Here is a 15,632-nt window from a genome sequence, read left to right as displayed (position 1 = left end):
GCATCACACCTACACTTCATTGATTCAGCAGGGTAGAGATGATATCGTCGTCCCAAATGATTATTTAAAAGAGAAAATTACTCAGTAGCAGTCACTATCTTCCAGGATGTATTTCTCTTCGGTTCTGGGGCGCAGAGGTTGTCTGTCAACCCGAGATAGCGACTTGATGGGATGCCATGCGGTACCTACTCAAGGGCGTTGGGACTGTAGAGTCCCGCGTCGAATTTCATAATTATTGGTTTACCCTAAATTTTGCTTTTGATTTGGTGGTATAATTTTGAATTTGCTTTTTTTGCTTCGATTATCGATACAAAGAAAATCACTGATGTCCCGGGCACCCCTTAGAGAATTCAAGTCACCTGGAGTTCTTTGAGACCGAGTGTTTCTTCTTCCGATTTTTTCAGATAGCCAGTTTTGAGGAAGTTACTCAACACAGGCGTATAGTCAAAAATCCAGTCTCTGATCCAAGCAAAAGGTCGGGGAACGCAGTGGAACATTCTGCCAAGGAAACGGGCGAATTCGACATTATGATTGACGTAGTCGACTCTTTGCTTTTCGTATAGCTCAAACCCAGCGCTTATTGCTGGCTGATTCCGTAGGTCAACACCATCGAGAAATTTAGCAATGAAGTAGCCATCTTCGATTGCCATACCCATCCCATATGCAGCATATGGTGACACTGGATGGACAGCGTCACCAAGGCATACGACCCGACCCTTAGACCACTTCTTCATCGATGGTCTGTTGAAAATCTCCCAACGATAAACTTGAGTGTCGAAGTTTGTAGCTTCCAAGAACCGAGGCATTGGCTGAGACCAGTCTTTCAGAATCTCAGTAAGATGGGCTTTGGGGTCTTCAGGGACAGGCTTTCCATCCCACGAAGGCTCAACCACCCACCATTCAAACCCTGGCTTCCCATCATGGATCATTGGAAAGAAACTGGCTTGGTATTGCCAATCATGTGAGATGAAACCATAGTTGGGTGGAATATCAGGAATCTGGTCACACCAGGCAAGCCATAGCCGGATTCCAGTGTGAAACAATTGAGCCTCACCAAATGCTTGTCGAGAAACAGCTGAGCGAATCCCATCAGCTCCAACCAAGATATCTGCTATCTCTTGATGACCACCTTTGAAGAAAAGCTCAACGCTATCCTCATGCTCAATATATGAAGTAAATTCGTGGTTGGCATAGATCACATTGTTTGGAACGAGGTCTAGCATCTTCTTGAACATAGAGGAGCGAAGAACGCCATAGTGCCAGCCTTTGATACCCATACTTTTCTCAATCTCTGGGTTGAAGGGCAATTTAACACGTTCTGCGCCTGACTTATTCTTGAAATAGGTCACTGTATGGGAGCCAAAATCCTTTGGGTCTAAGCCATAGGATCGTAGAATAGCCAAGACAGGTGTTGATAGCAAAACTGCGCCCCCAATAGCCTTGCACTCTGGCTGTCGTTCGAAGATGCGGACGTCATACCCTCTTTTGATGAAAGCTAGACCGGCCGAAATCGATCCCGGTCCTCCTCCAACGATAGCAACCCGTTTTCCGGGGCGCCATCTCGCCTCGGGCATGTTGAGGGTTTCGAGGGGGATGGAAGAAGCTTGCTGGGGAAATGATCGAGGAATTTTGCTGGATAATTCTGTGTCTGTTTTTCTTGAAAAGGCGATTTGTGAACCAGAGCTAGTATACGGAGGCTCGAAATTCCAGAAGAATCATGGCAATTTAAAGGGATTTAAAGGTTATACATTGCTTGTATTCACCCTCCTTCTCCCTCCGGTCCATTTCGTACAGTGACCACATGCCGATGAAACTGAGGATCAAGCGGACTGGGTCATCCAATCAAGTGAAGTACTTGCAGCTCTTTGGCCATATTGATTCCGGTAGCTACTAGTTACTAGCTACTGCCAAGCTAGGTAGATACCCAAAGGTAATCCACACCGCTTCCTTGGCTCCGACTGGGAGACCACACCGCTTTCTAGTTCTGCCCGGTTTCTCTTTCCACGAAATACACCCGCTTCCCCCTCCAAGAGCTGAATACGAAATAATATTTGTTTACCCATGTCTTCACCTTCAAACTTCAAGTTCCCAGAACTCCTACCCCACTCAAAGTTGCTAGAAAAAATATACAGCCTACTGGTCACAAATCATACACCCCACTGCTAGGCATCTTTGCATGACTCGCATGACTCGCATATGATAGCTATGACTTTGAAGAGTTCATTGTTGAGAATCCCCGAAACTGATGAAATTAGAAACAGCCGACCCTGCATGCCGCTACTCTTTACTGACTGCCTGAGCTGCAGTCGCATAGTTATCTGCGGGAATTTGAACTCCCTCTACAATACCCGTTATGCCACCCCTGACTGGAACCTCGGAATGTGGGCGCAAACAGTCCCGAAAGCCGGGGTCTCCGCACCTGGGCACAAAGAATACTTGAAGTTATATACTATCAAGGTGCCCACAATCGATACTATCAGTGTACTACCTAGGTAGTATTTGCACCCTGTCACCCCCGACGAGTCACAATTACAACATCCTACCTAACGACGCTGACCGAAACATTGAAATCAAAATGAGCGACGAATCACCAAAAAATATTCGGCCTCTCAACCGGTATATCACCACCCACAACGAGACAGGCCAAGCCATTTTCTCCACCGTCCTCTCTGAAGATATGCCAGTCAATTCCGTAGGCAACGGTGCTGACTTCAGCCTCGCCTATACCTCTGACCACTTCCCTGCGCAACTGGCCGGTGACGCTGATTTGGACGAATACGCTAACTACCTCACCAATCCGCCGGGCATCACCATCTCTACAGGAAATGTCTGCCGCATTGTGGACGTCCAACCAGGGATCACATGTGCCATGCACCGTACTGTCTCTCTGGACTACGGCGTCGTGCTGGAGGGCGAGGTTGAACTTATCCTGGATTCGGGAGAGACACGACTTCTCAAGCGTGGGGATGTTGCTGTCCAGCGCGGTACCAATCATGCTTGGCGCAATGCGACGCCGGATGTGATTGATCCAGTGACAAACGAGAGAATTCCGCAGTGGGCGCGGATGTTATATGTTCTGATGCCTTCACAGCCGATGACTATTGGTGGAAAGGATTTGGGAGAGGTCGTGGATGGTATTGGTGCTCGTGCTAGCACTTAGCACCGAATACCGAACAGATTTTGACGACGATATTTATGAAATTGGGAGATCCCAAAGGATTCCTACGGAAAGTTGTAGCATAGCCTATGGCCCTTCTTCGATAAAAATCACATGCATGGGTGAAACTGGACGAAAGAGCAATAAGGAGCGTGATGCTTAGATTTGAACAATTAACTTGCTAGTTTCTGGGATGTAAATTTCCTTCATTCTTCGGCTGGAGAGGTCGTCCGTCATCCCAGAATCGTGATTGCGAGGCTATCAGAGCATCTCCTTCGTCGTCATAAATATCGCCATCTGTGCTGTCCTTTCTCTTGTCTTCCTCCAAAAGCTCTTCTAGACCAAGATCAAAGTCTTCCGCTTTTAGCTGTGTATAACTTCTGTATCTTTGCCATAGCCAAATACCACCAACGGAGAATATCACAAGAGCGATGGTGGCTAATGCAGTGAGTAGTAGCACGGAGTTCATGCTTAATGGCTGAACTATGCTCTGTGTATTCACCTTTCCAGAGGGAAAAGTGAAGTTAGCATCATAGCTGTCAAGGACTATCGGGAGGGTTTCAGTTGTCAGGTCCACAATATCGGTTGACCTAAGTACTTTTCCTGCCTCGTCGACTGCTTCAGCCCATAAATATTGCCATGGGGTCTCTCCGACAATCAGCTTTGTTTCAAACCCAGTCCTCGCACCTTCTGTGACGACTTTGTCGTAACTCCCACGTACGGGATTATGAGCTCCCCTGACAACCCAATACGCAACTTCTGTTGCACCGTTCCAGCTAAGGTAGACAACAAGCTCTCCATCCTGGTTCTTTCGCATGGCAATGGCAGGGTCCCACCAAGGAGTTGCGGACCAGTTCATCTTGTATGCCCGGTAGTTATCGAGTGCATCAGGAATCTCATCACTATGCCATGGTGAGAATTGGACGTCCATCACCGTCTCTCCCTTGGAGTTATGCTCTGTAAATGATGGACATCGACCCCAGCCAATGAAAACATTGCCAAGGCCATCCGCGGAAGGAGATAGTGGCTGTACGCTTCCTTGACTCTGGGCCTGAAGCTGTGATGGATGTCGGAATTCACGCAGGAATTGAACCGTGGGGGGCGTGATAGTGTCATTAATCGCAAGATGTAATCCACGGGAGCAAAAGGCCTTGCAGTCGCCGTGGTTGGTGACAGTCCCGTGATTGTCGAAGAGTGTCATCTGGGTTTCGTTTGTTCCAGGGACGAAGCGAGCGTGATGTTGCCAGCTCATTGTCAACACTTCCTGGGTTATATCAGACCCATTGAGCACGGATATTTCGTCGAAGTCGTTTCGCTTTCCACCCATCTGCCAAATTATTTCTCCTGTACTTCCACTGATAAGAAGAATAGAGAACGTATGGCGGATTGATATGAGATAGTTTCCTGCTTGTGTCTGGATTGCAGGATTTGTCAAAATTTATCTTCTTAGGATCATGCATCATTCATAAGCGCTCACCTTTTCAATACTGTTGATGTGATAGGCATCCCAGACACGGCCCATTGACTCAAATGAGTCCATAGGGTTTATGTGGTCGAGGGCTCGCCAGTGGAAGAGAACCTCGTTCGTCTCAAGGTCAATTTCTTGGAAGACTGCATCTAGTATTTCGATGCTGAATGGTGGTAGGTCCCACTGAGGGAACATTGACGGAACCACTTGAATTGAATTCACGCCAGTAACCAAAGCTGACCCATTTCCAGTGAATGCGAATTCATGTAAGTCACTGTGTACCTGGAGATTTTGTGCCCATATTTTATAAACTAGGCGATATGTATCGTCGTAGGCAAGTCCATAACCATCGCCAATCCCATTGCCCTTTTCTCCTTCCCAAAAAGTTAAGTACTTCTTTCCTTTGTTTTCTTGAACGCGAGTGCCAAAAACATTTTTGAACGTTCGGTTCATGTATACCGCGCTCAAGTCGCGTGCATCAATAATTAGAGGTGATGAAAGCGGCGAGGTATCGTTGCCGTCGTGTCGTAGGAAAATGTGGGAGCCCGCGTCGGATATCGCATCGCCATCCCAGATGGTAGCTTGCAGGATCGGCGCGTATTCATCGCTGGAATGAAATTCCAGATGAGGACGGTGGCCGAGCACGCCATCGTTGTATTCATCGTAGTTGGTTGAGACATAGTCCCCGCATGCTCCTGCGGCGTACAAGGCAATACTAGCCCAAATAAACGGAAGAACCATCCTCAAATTCTAGACAGCTACAGCGTAGCTAAGCGCGAATGATTGACAGGTGTACCATCTGCAGAAATTCATTCCGGTCACCAAAAGTCAAGTCGGCGCCATATCTTTGCATATATGGAGGAGTTCACTTGGGGGAGCTTCGATTCCGTCGTCATTCGGGTCGAGTTTGCGCATGCGCATGTTGCGGCTTGCGTATGCTTCTTCAGGGGTGACTTCGTCAACCCCAGGTCCACATCTGGATAAGTATTGAAATTATACGGAATTGTGGGATGGATAATACATTAAAATTACGTGCTTCATAGAAAGTAGCAAGTTTCAAGTTCTCGTTCATATTACCTTGTCTCTGCAATTCAGGAGAAACTGATATTCCGTCAATCCTATTTTTTACACTGGATTTCGAAATCAAAAAGTAGTCAGTAAAGGAAGCTTCCCTCGTGGCGAAGCCAGATCGGCGTGTATGATGAGTTTGTTTTAAAACGCGGTCGTCATCAACGCCAGACTCTGCCGCTTGTGGAGCTTAGCGGGATCCATATCAATTCGTATTCGTTCCAATGGTGAGCTCCGTCGTACAAAAGACCCGCTTAACTCTAAGCCAATTCCGCTCTAGTCTCTTGGCGCTAGTTGCCAGCCACGCACTGCCGTGGATGGTCAAACAATCAGATTCTTTGGCCCGGCCTTTATTTACGGAGCGGAATATCCATTCGTTATTGCATTACGGTCGGGGCAGTCAAAGCTCCCGCCCCAGGGAAGTATTCATTTCCGCTCAACCAGGCGGAGCGGTGATCATACGGACTCGTATTCGTACGGGGGCTGTGTCGAACTCCTGAAATTTTATGCATAATGCTATAGCCGCTTGGCAGTTTGCTAAATTTAGAGTGAAGAAAGAGCCATTCTTCTATTATTTTCTTGACTATAATGACATGAAGATGGATAAGGATCAAGTATGGTGGAAAATCGGTCCCCTTGCCCGATAGAAATAAGTATGATCGCGCTAGAGCATGATTCAGCACCCCGACAGCACTAGAACTTGAACAATTTGAAGGCTCATCCCGAACATGAAAAAGAGAACAACCTCGAAAATTGAAGCTAACAATAAGAGAAACAATAATCCCGAAAGGATTCGGATCAAAATCCGCTTCAAAATGATAACCAGAGAATGAACCTACCATCATGGTTCCAAATTAAAAGATTTCCGAGCGGTGAAATGGTAGCCCACGTCTAAACACGTCACTTCTCCATTGAAAGACGAGATCCTGAGCTTTGGTATAGATATCACTACTGTCTCTAAAGCGCCCCCTAATTTCAATCGAGTAAGTCAAGGAGGAAGCTGCAGATCTTCCGATAGCACTGGTCGAGATGGCGGCTCGACGGTCTCGAATAGCGCTCGTCATGATATTAAGAAGCTCCAAATCAGATTTTTGGAAGTCTGTCGATTGGAACCGAACATTCACATATCGTACACTATGTGGTGCATGTCGGTTACCACCACCCGAGAAAGTGATCCCAAAAAGGGGCATTCTGTTGAAAAGTGGGCGTATTCATCGAAACTATAGCTTCCTTTCTAATTTTTCAAAAATTAAACGTACCGTTAGTGAGTGTTATGCGACTAGAGAGGGATCTTTAGCCTTGTATGGATAGCTTCTAATTCATTCATTTAATTTAGTTAGACTTCATATTCGAGTGCTCTCGCGAAGGAGCATGTCGACGAGTGCAATGAATGAAAGTTTCTCCAGAGGCTAGTAATTAGCGTTTCAAATCCAATAAATCAAACTCAAATCACTTGAAAGCTCCTGCTTTACCGGGGGCCTCGTTCCATTGATCTTGTCTGTTCACCCAGGTTCCAAACTTGAAAGTAGTCTGGGGCCTGATACCTAGGTATATGCACCTCAGCAAGAAACAATGAACTATTAGAATTTATAATAATACCGGTCTTTGATTAGATCATACAGTTTGGTTCCTTTTGAATGCTTGAATTTTTCAAGGTGTTTTTAATGTTTCTTTTTAGACACTTATGTGACTTTCATTCTTGGATCTAAGATAGTTTTGAAACATGTTGGGAGAAATTTAGTAAAATTAGAACTTAGTAAAGGGGGGAAATTAGCAAAAAGAGAAAGTTGAAAGGAAGTGAGAAAAAACCTAACCTGGATTGAAACCGGTCTTGAAAGGCCCAACAACATCATTTCAGGACAGCCCGAAGAATTGCTGCCGCGTATAAGGTAGTACCCCTAGGGCAATCCAAGATTCGACAAGGCAGGTTGCCTGATTGATGGCTAATTCTTCAACGAATCCCCCTGCGAACACAATCTGCTCCTGTGTGACCCGAACTACCACTGAGAAGCACCAAGGTTGCTTTGTTTGATCCTGACCTACCCAGACACGACCTTGAGTGAGATAGTCCTTCAGGTACTCTAGAATCTTTGAATCTGTCCAATGAGCTATTTCCGGGCTCAGCATGAATGATACCCACCACAATTTTACTACATCTGGATAGACTTTTCTGTGAATTACGTCGTAGTCCATGATGAAGCCTTGCGATAAATATGGATGCTAGTGGCTACTCGATACCAGGAAACTCGAGACATTTAAATACTATTGATTCCTCCAGAGAATAACCGCAGTCCATTTTTGGCTTTAATAATTAAACAATGGCTCATGCTAAAAGAAAAGTCATTGTCTAGGTCCATACAAAGGCATATTACCTTTGAGCTTCAAGAAAGAAAAAAAAAATATTTACCGGCCACTTTGATGCTCCTCCCACTAACCGTGCAGCTTCTCAATCTCTGCGCAAACCGCATCAACCACGCCCTGGGTGTTTGCGGTTCCACCAAGATCGGGCGTCAATATACCGGCGGTACAGACTGCCTCAACGCACTGCATAAGCTTCGCCGCAGCGTCTTTCTCCCCGATCCAAATGAGCATCTCAGCAGCTGACCAAAAAGTTGCCACTGGGTTTGCGACACCCTTTCCGGTAATATCAAAAGCACTACCATGGACAGGTTCGAAGATAGATGGGTTCTTGCGAGTCGGGTCCAAGTTACTCGAGGGGGCAACTCCGATAGATCCAGCAAGTCCGGCCGCGAGATCAGACAAAATATCCATATGCAGGTTGGTTCCGACGATAGTATCGATTGATTGGGGTTTAGCTACCATTCGGACGGTCATGGCATCAACGAGCATTTTCTCCCAGGCAACGTCGGGAAAGTCCTTGGATACCTCAGAAGCAACTTGATCCCAGAGAACCATGCCATTTCGCATGGAGTTACTCTTGGTGACAACGATCAAATGCTTCTTAGGGCGAGACTGCGCTGTCTCAAAAGCGAACCGCATGATGCGCTTAATGGCGACGCGAGTGAAAATCGCAACTTCAGTTGCGACTTCCCATTCTTGTCCAACATGTGAACGTCCACCTTGGCCAGAATATTCGCCTTCCGAGTTCTCGCGAACAAGCATCCAGTCAATACCCTCTGTGGCGGTGTTCAGTGGGCACTTGGTTCCTGGGAATGTTCGCACGGGACGGACGTTGGCATAAAGCTGCAATGGGCCACGAATGGCTAGCAGAAGACCCCATAAGGAGATGTGATCAGGGATATCTGTTTCTTTGTTAGAAGAATATACTAAGCCATGGAATTATTTTGCCTCTTACCCGGCGCACCAACAGCTCCGAACAGACCGGCATCGAATTTGCGTAGCGTTTCTAAACAATCATCTGAGACATATTGACCAGTCTCTTTATAGTATTGAGTTCCCCAAGGAATATGAGTAAAGTCGATATCAAATTTTCCCAGTTTTTTGGCGAGCTTCTCGACAACTTGAATGGTCGCGCTGACTACCTCGGGACCAATACCGTCACCGGGGATGGAGGCGATGCGATATGTTGGTGACATAGTATTGGATAACAATGAAGGGAAAATAGATAGAATAGTAGAAGTTTCTTGAAGATAATAAATAAAATAGGAAAACAAAGTAAACTGTGTATTTAAATCAATGGATTTCGGGGAACATTGACAGGGTTGAGGCTGATGGTTCCGCCTGCCGGCAGAACTTTCAGGCGATTTCATCTTCCCCTCCTCGCCTTCTTGGGTTGCATTTGCATCTCTCAACTGCCTGGCTCGGTGGTTTCTTTTCGCATCTATTCAAAATGGCAAAGTCAAAGGAGAGAAAGCCCGCAAGAATCACGGTTGCATGCAATGCTTGCCGCTCTAGAAAACAGAAGGTAAGTGGTCTTCTGGAGGAGCCAAATGATTCTGCCACTAATACGAATCGACACTGCAGTGCAGCGGAGATAAGTACGATCTGAGTGTCCGGTTTATCGAAATAAATCGATGTGCTAATTAATCTGAAAAGGCCTATATGTGGGCAATGCCTGGAGAACAATAGACCCTGTGATTGGCCAGAGCAGCTGCGCCGGTATGTAGCTGGGAGATTGAAGACATGCCCATACAGCTCAACAACTGATCCATGTTCTTATTTACATAGTGGACCCGCCAAGGGACACGTCGAAGCACTGGAGCATAGACTGCAGGTCACAGAAGGTGTACTTTTACGCCTCCTTTCCCAGGTTTCCGACGCGCAGCTTTCCAATGCATTCCCAAGGGATGGCGCCGCGGTCAGCCGGGATAGCGCTGGTACCTATATGCCCCTTGCCAGACTTGATCGGAGAGGAATTGACGAGTGGTCTCAATTTCCGCTCGATAATGCACAAAATATCCGGGAATGGCAGCATCTTTTGATCGGCCAAAGCCCGGTGGATTCCGGCACTCCTCCGAGTAAGACTGATCAATCTTCCGTCCACCGTCACCAGAATAGTGGAGTGAAAAGAAAGCACCAGGAGCCTGGTGAGAATGGATACCAGGACACTATCCTAGCACCTGGGGCACAAGATTACCTCCCGATGGTATCTCTACCACATCAACAGCACGAACGACCGTCGCTATCACCCGTCAACACCCGCCCACACTTGGATCAATACTGGTTATCCTTTGAGGCCGCAGCTAAAAGGTCTCAAATGGAGAATAAGACTGGTTTGTCGGGACCCTTTGATTTGCCGGTGGGAGGCCAGATCGAACCCCAGAGGATAGAACCAGTACAGACTAGTAGCAACTGGGAAGGTGCACCTTCGGCCAATTTCCAGCAACAGTTTCTTTGGTGATACGTGTACCAAGGTCTAACAGCTACAGATTTATGCTTTCAGCTTCAGAGGTGCAATTTAGGCTCGCATCTTGGTCTGGGAAGCTGCTTCAGGGCTTCGGGATTCCCCCAAAATCGCCCCGCAAACCACTGCACCTCTCGTGTTTTTACCAATATTTAGCTCAACTCCTAAGGTTCCCCGCATCTGGCTTTTTCCTGGGCCGACTCGCAGTGGCTGCAATCCATCAACTCACGCCAAGTGGACGAGCCCCACGGCGGGGGAGGTGGGGTGGTTTTAACCCCGGACTCCTTTGACCCTGGAAAACACTGCGAGGCCATATTTATTCTTGTCCGGCCTCAATTTTGACTTGTTGGAGAGTGAGATCTCATCAATTTATATCAAAGAATGGCGATCAAAAAGGTACTCAAGCGGAGACTCTCAACTACCTGGTGGCGACTAACTTATCTCACAGGTCATTGTGGTTGGAGCCGGCCCATCGGGGCTAATTCTCGGAATTTTGCTAGCTAAGCAAGGCATTGAGGTCGAATTATTCGATTCTGGCGCCCAGCTAGACGAACAGCCTCGTGCAGCCCACTACGCGACCCCAGCAGCCTATGAACTGGCACGCGCCGGTGTCCTTGAGGACGTTAAAGCTCGAGGTCTACACCCCAAGAACTTCGCCTGGAGGAAGATCGATACGACATTTATCGCCGGGATTAATCACGATTCGTTACCGGAGGACTACCCTTACAAAATGGTTGTGCTTCCTCTCGATCGATTGGGCAAACTGTTATACGAGCACATCCAGCGTCAACCCACTGCACAGGTCAAATGGTCGCATCGCGTGATGAAAATTGGCCAGGATGAAGGCAAGGCTTGGGTCGATGTGGAGACCCCAACTGGCCTGAAACGATCCGAGGCGGACTATGTCATTGGATGTGATGGAGCAAGCAGTACGGTGCGGCGTGAGCTGTTTGGCCCTGAGTATCCCGGCGAAACTCTGAACGCACAAATAATTGCTACAAATGTTCGTGGCATCATCCACTGGCATGCTTTCTCTGCGTCTTGAATTAACCATGTCGAGTAGGTATATTACGACTTCGACCGCTACGGATATTGGGACAGCAACTTCATCGTGCACCCGAAAAATTACTATATGGCAGCCAAGATAACGACGGATGGACTCTACCGAGTCACATATGGAGACACCCCAGGTCTGAGCAGAGAGGAGTATATCGCGCGACAGCCCCAACGATATGAAGAGATTCTACCGGGCAATCCGAAGCCGGGCGAATATCGCATCACGAATATCAGCCCTTATAAGTTGCAGCAGCGATGTGCTCCTTCTTTCCGAGTTGGAAGAATCCTCCTCGCAGCGGATGCAGCACATCTCTGCAACCCCTTGTGAGACCTTCTCTTTATAAATTGTTCATTTAGCTTATGGCTGACTTGTTTTACCCAGCGGTGGCCTAGGTTTAACGGGTGGGATCGTCGACGTAGGTAATCTTTTCGATGCATTAAATGGCATCCACAGAGGACTTGCGGACGAAAGCATTCTCGATAAGTATAGTGAAGTCCGCAAGCGTATCTGGGAAGAGACCATTGACCCTATGTCGCGAGAGAACTTCCGACGACTCCATGATCAGGATCCCAACAAGGCTCGCCAGGATGATGAGTTCTTTCAACTCTGTATTCAGGCAGAGAACGATAATAAGCTTTCACAGGAGCTAGCCTTGGTAAGTTTATTAAGTCTCCGATTTGACCTGTTTTTGTTCTGATGATCGCAGGGGCTGGATGTTTTGAAGCACGACATGACACAGTATTATAATAAGCCCAAAGACAAAGTCGACATTCATGGATCCCATCTGTAGATGGTTTTCCAGGATAAGCGCGCATTGATACTGCAGATATAGATTTGGAATCTAGAACAGAGTTTTTGTTGAAGAGAATTCATATCATTTGTGTATTAGCTTTCCTAAGGTTTCATACGGTTGACGTACACTATTGCATCATAAATTCCATAAGAATGAACCATCATCCAACGCAAATAGATCGCTCTCAAAGTTATTGAATTCGACCGCAAGAGCAGATGATGGCTCGAATAGATCCGCAAGATGCGTGGAGTTGGATGCAGATGGTTGCGGTCCAGACGACCCCATCGGGACATAAGGGGAAGGTGGCTATTCAGAAGTCAGCAAGTGAGTTTCAAATTTGAATGAACATGATAGTACCATTTGTGTAATGTCAGAAGCAAAAAACGGAATCGCTTCGTTTGACTGCTTAGAAAGCAAATATTGCCTGCAGGATGATAGTGCCTTTCTGGCACCCTGCGACATGAGTAGATCTTGTTGCGTTGTCGTGCCACGACCGCGAGCGGACTGAAGCACCACAGCAAGCAACAGGATATCCTTAACATTCGTCCGCCTTTCGGAAATGCGACGCGTCAAAGTCTCCAGGGTATTCTCGACGAGTCGTATGAGGCTGACTCTACTAACGTTCTGACCTGGTAAGGTTATCGAAGTAGATCGGTGATTGGTCGGAGCTTGGTGTGCCGGTGCTTGATTTAGATTTCGCATATATCTGCAGACATTGAGGGCAGCACTCAGGATATCCTGGTGAAATAATGCTTGGAAAATTTCCCAGGATGCGTCTGACGGGTTAAATAAGTCAAGGCCAGAGATATTTGGGTCAAAGTAGTCCTGGCAGGAAAGGATAGAGAGTGACGATTTGATGAATGTCTGTTGAATTTCAGGGAATAAGCGATGGTTGTCATGGGTGCCTGCGGTAATAATAGGTTGCAGAAGAGCAAGGAGAGGTCGGTGGAGAAAAGCGTCCAGGATGACGCGATTTAAGGCATGCCCGGAAGAGTCAAGCTCTCGAAGTTCATCAGACCGTTCCAGACAAAGAGATGCCTTCTGAAGACTTTCTTCTAGGATTTGCGTTTGTTTCCAGCGCGTCTCCAGACTGTCCTGTGGGTTTGTATGTTGGGCCATGTTCATTGTTTTAATTCGCTGGGATAGCGAGACAGCGAGGCTAATTTGGAACAAAGAATCGGTCTCCTCGAGCAAATCTCTTGCAGATGGAAGAGTCGTGGTTGTCTCATCAAAGTCCGAGTCATGGAGGTTAGCTGGGGTCAGAAGCTGAAAATCCAATTCCGGAATCATTATTGGCATCCCAGCAGAGATAGACATCTGGAGATCAATTTCAGCAATAGTAATCCAAAGACGCTTTCGGCATTCAGCCTGAAAAGGAGTGATCTCGGTAGAGCTGTGGGTGTTTATGTGAAGACCCATCACCATCGCAGAGCGCACCAGTTCCCCACTAGCCTTCCACAACTCCTCTGCATCCGCGAGACGCAGTTGGCGTGAAAGCAAAAGAAGCGTTTCGGTTTGAAGAGTGGCCATTTCTGTTCTTTGTTTCCGCGGCAGCTTTCTCAGCCATCTGAGAATATTGCCAGGGGCGCTATCCTTCAAGTAGCGCCATGATGATGTGTGATCATCAGAGAGAGGTGTGCCCAATACTGCAGCACTGACAGTCAATACGGCGGTGAGAAGGGGAACGAAGTCTTTCGCCGAAGAAGCCTCTGGATCCGATGTCTCATCCCAAAGCCTCGAGTATTGTCGTAAGAAGAAGGGGACATGAAAAATCCTCAAGGCCTTTTCGAAGTTCTTTGTATACACATCCACCAGGTGATCACAGAGAGGTTTTGGCGGAAGAGAGTCTAGGAGACACTGTAACTCCGGAAAAGACTCCAACTCCGACAGAGATTCGGGAGAGGCCGTTGGTATCTGAAACTTGCTCTGGAGAAACTGGACTTCTTTGGCTAGTCCGACGAGGCTGGAGTCCGTGCCACAATGATTTATAAACGCTTTGGCGTCTGGGAACTGCAGAGGCTGTCAGAAAAAATACGGTCACAAAAGAATTAACTAGACTCACTTGATTGAGAAGGGTGATCCTGTTATTCTGGCCATGGTAACGGGAGCGAGATCCTTTGATCACCAACGTGCCTTGGGAAGGAGTAGTAGAAAGAGTTGGGTTCTCCTGAGGCCTTAAAAATAGTCAGCGCGAGAGCCAAGGATGGGAGGTTGATGATAATGAGAGCGGATGCTAACCCGGGGCTTGGAATGGTGGCATTTCTTAGAGGATCCAAGTCGGTAGAATTCAATCGAATAGCGGCAAGCTCCTCGAGATGAAGCACGCGGCGCTGTAGATCTTCGATGATGCCGTTCCGAGGAGGGTCCAGCTGGCCCCGCTGGTCGGATTCCTCGGAGACGTCGAGGTGGACTCGTTTCGGTAGCGGTTGCGGTTTCGGCTTTGGAAGGGAGGCATTTGCGGGGTCATGGGATTTAGATTGATTGGGCACAGGATGATGGGTGTATGTGCATTCCGCGATGCAGACTGCCTTGATGCAATTCTGACAAGGGTAGCCCGGTCGCATTTCAGCTTCTTATCCCGACATCGCAAGCAAGAGACGACTGGCCTCGGGCGTGGCCGCTTCCGCGACGGGGGACTATCACTATCCATATGTGAAAGATCCCAAGTGACGCTAGTCAAGGAAAGGCCCGAGTGTTGGGATGTCGGAAGGTTGCCCGTTTGCTAGATTGCGGTGTGAAGAGAAGATCCTGGCACAGACGCGACTTGAAGCCAAACAGTCACAAAGTACCCCCCATCAATCACTCAACAGAGTCCGAATCTAGATCATCTAAGACTTCCGGGGAAAATGTTTTCATGGCCATCATCGCAGATTACTTTCTTGGAATTGACCGCAGATAATTCGGATAATGGAAGAAAATAGGCAGTGACTACGACAACCAACAACTGGAAGCCACACCTAATGTGATGATTCAATTGGAATCGGTGATATCACTGAGTGAAGATTGACGACAGGCTGACTATACCGAGGTTATCGTGTACGGCTCCCTGCAGGCTTGTTTTCGCCTTGGAACCCCTGAGGCATCCCTGACAGCGACGATCGCTGCTCGCTTCTGGGAAAACCAATCAGATCTTCAAATTCCAAGCCGAATATCCAAGAAATTTGTTCGCTTAAAAGTGAAGCGTGAATTGAGATTGTCCATGTGATGTCGCCATTTTCTTGCGCCATAGCTACAATTGAAGACGATCACCTCGCTTAGATGGAG

General features: G+C 47.5%; 7 protein-coding genes across 7 annotated transcripts; 3 read left to right on the top strand and 4 right to left on the bottom strand.

Moving 5' to 3' along the window:
• Positions 1 to 350: 350 nt before the first annotated feature.
• N7533_002396 (FAD-dependent oxidoreductase) lies at positions 351 to 1,574 on the bottom strand (the record flags this gene model as incomplete). The annotated part of the gene is made up of 1 exon (XM_057099046.1): positions 351 to 1,574. One exon carries the CDS (start codon positions 1,572 to 1,574, stop codon positions 351 to 353), a length of 1,224 nt encoding a protein of 407 aa, XP_056964182.1.
• A 1,001-nt stretch (positions 1,575 to 2,575) lies between these two features.
• Positions 2,576 to 3,160, top strand: N7533_002395 (cupin domain-containing protein; the record flags this gene model as incomplete). Its single annotated transcript, XM_057099045.1, has 1 exon — positions 2,576 to 3,160. One exon carries the CDS (start codon positions 2,576 to 2,578, stop codon positions 3,158 to 3,160), a length of 585 nt encoding a protein of 194 aa, XP_056964181.1.
• Positions 3,161 to 3,338: 178 nt separating this feature from the next.
• N7533_002394 (uncharacterized protein) lies at positions 3,339 to 5,478 on the bottom strand (the record flags this gene model as incomplete). The annotated part of the gene is made up of 3 exons (XM_057099044.1): positions 3,339 to 4,571; positions 4,635 to 5,375; positions 5,422 to 5,478. 3 exons carry the CDS (start codon positions 5,476 to 5,478, stop codon positions 3,339 to 3,341), a joined length of 2,031 nt encoding a protein of 676 aa, XP_056964180.1.
• Positions 5,479 to 8,123: 2,645 nt separating this feature from the next.
• N7533_002393 (isocitrate/isopropylmalate dehydrogenase family protein) lies at positions 8,124 to 9,250 on the bottom strand (the record flags this gene model as incomplete). Its single annotated transcript, XM_057099043.1, has 2 exons — positions 8,124 to 8,956; positions 9,010 to 9,250. 2 exons carry the CDS (start codon positions 9,248 to 9,250, stop codon positions 8,124 to 8,126), a joined length of 1,074 nt encoding a protein of 357 aa, XP_056964179.1.
• A 303-nt stretch (positions 9,251 to 9,553) lies between these two features.
• N7533_002392 (kinesin light chain) lies at positions 9,554 to 10,515 on the top strand (the record flags this gene model as incomplete). Its single annotated transcript, XM_057099042.1, has 2 exons — positions 9,554 to 9,579; positions 9,843 to 10,515. The coding sequence occupies 2 exons, from the start codon at positions 9,554 to 9,556 to the stop codon at positions 10,513 to 10,515; spliced, it is 699 nt and encodes a 232-aa protein (XP_056964178.1).
• Positions 10,516 to 10,899: 384 nt separating this feature from the next.
• On the top strand, positions 10,900 to 11,563 carry N7533_002391 (uncharacterized protein; the record flags this gene model as incomplete). Its single annotated transcript, XM_057099041.1, has 2 exons — positions 10,900 to 10,914; positions 10,967 to 11,563. The coding sequence occupies 2 exons, from the start codon at positions 10,900 to 10,902 to the stop codon at positions 11,561 to 11,563; spliced, it is 612 nt and encodes a 203-aa protein (XP_056964177.1).
• A 448-nt stretch (positions 11,564 to 12,011) lies between these two features.
• Positions 12,012 to 14,932, bottom strand: N7533_002390 (fungal specific transcription factor domain-containing protein; the record flags this gene model as incomplete). The annotated part of the gene is made up of 5 exons (XM_057099040.1): positions 12,012 to 12,181; positions 12,527 to 12,674; positions 12,726 to 14,378; positions 14,431 to 14,542; positions 14,607 to 14,932. 5 exons carry the CDS (start codon positions 14,930 to 14,932, stop codon positions 12,012 to 12,014), a joined length of 2,409 nt encoding a protein of 802 aa, XP_056964176.1.
• Positions 14,933 to 15,632: the final 700 nt, after the last annotated feature.

This window comes from Penicillium manginii (genome assembly GCF_028828005.1).
Source record: "Penicillium manginii strain IBT 31320 chromosome Unknown utg000002l:1.0-5564898.0:1.0-5567710.0, whole genome shotgun sequence".
Classification (NCBI taxonomy): domain Eukaryota; kingdom Fungi; phylum Ascomycota; class Eurotiomycetes; order Eurotiales; family Aspergillaceae; genus Penicillium; species Penicillium manginii.
The sequence above is the reverse complement of the archived record's forward strand: the minus strand, read 5'-3'. Positions and strand labels throughout refer to the sequence as shown.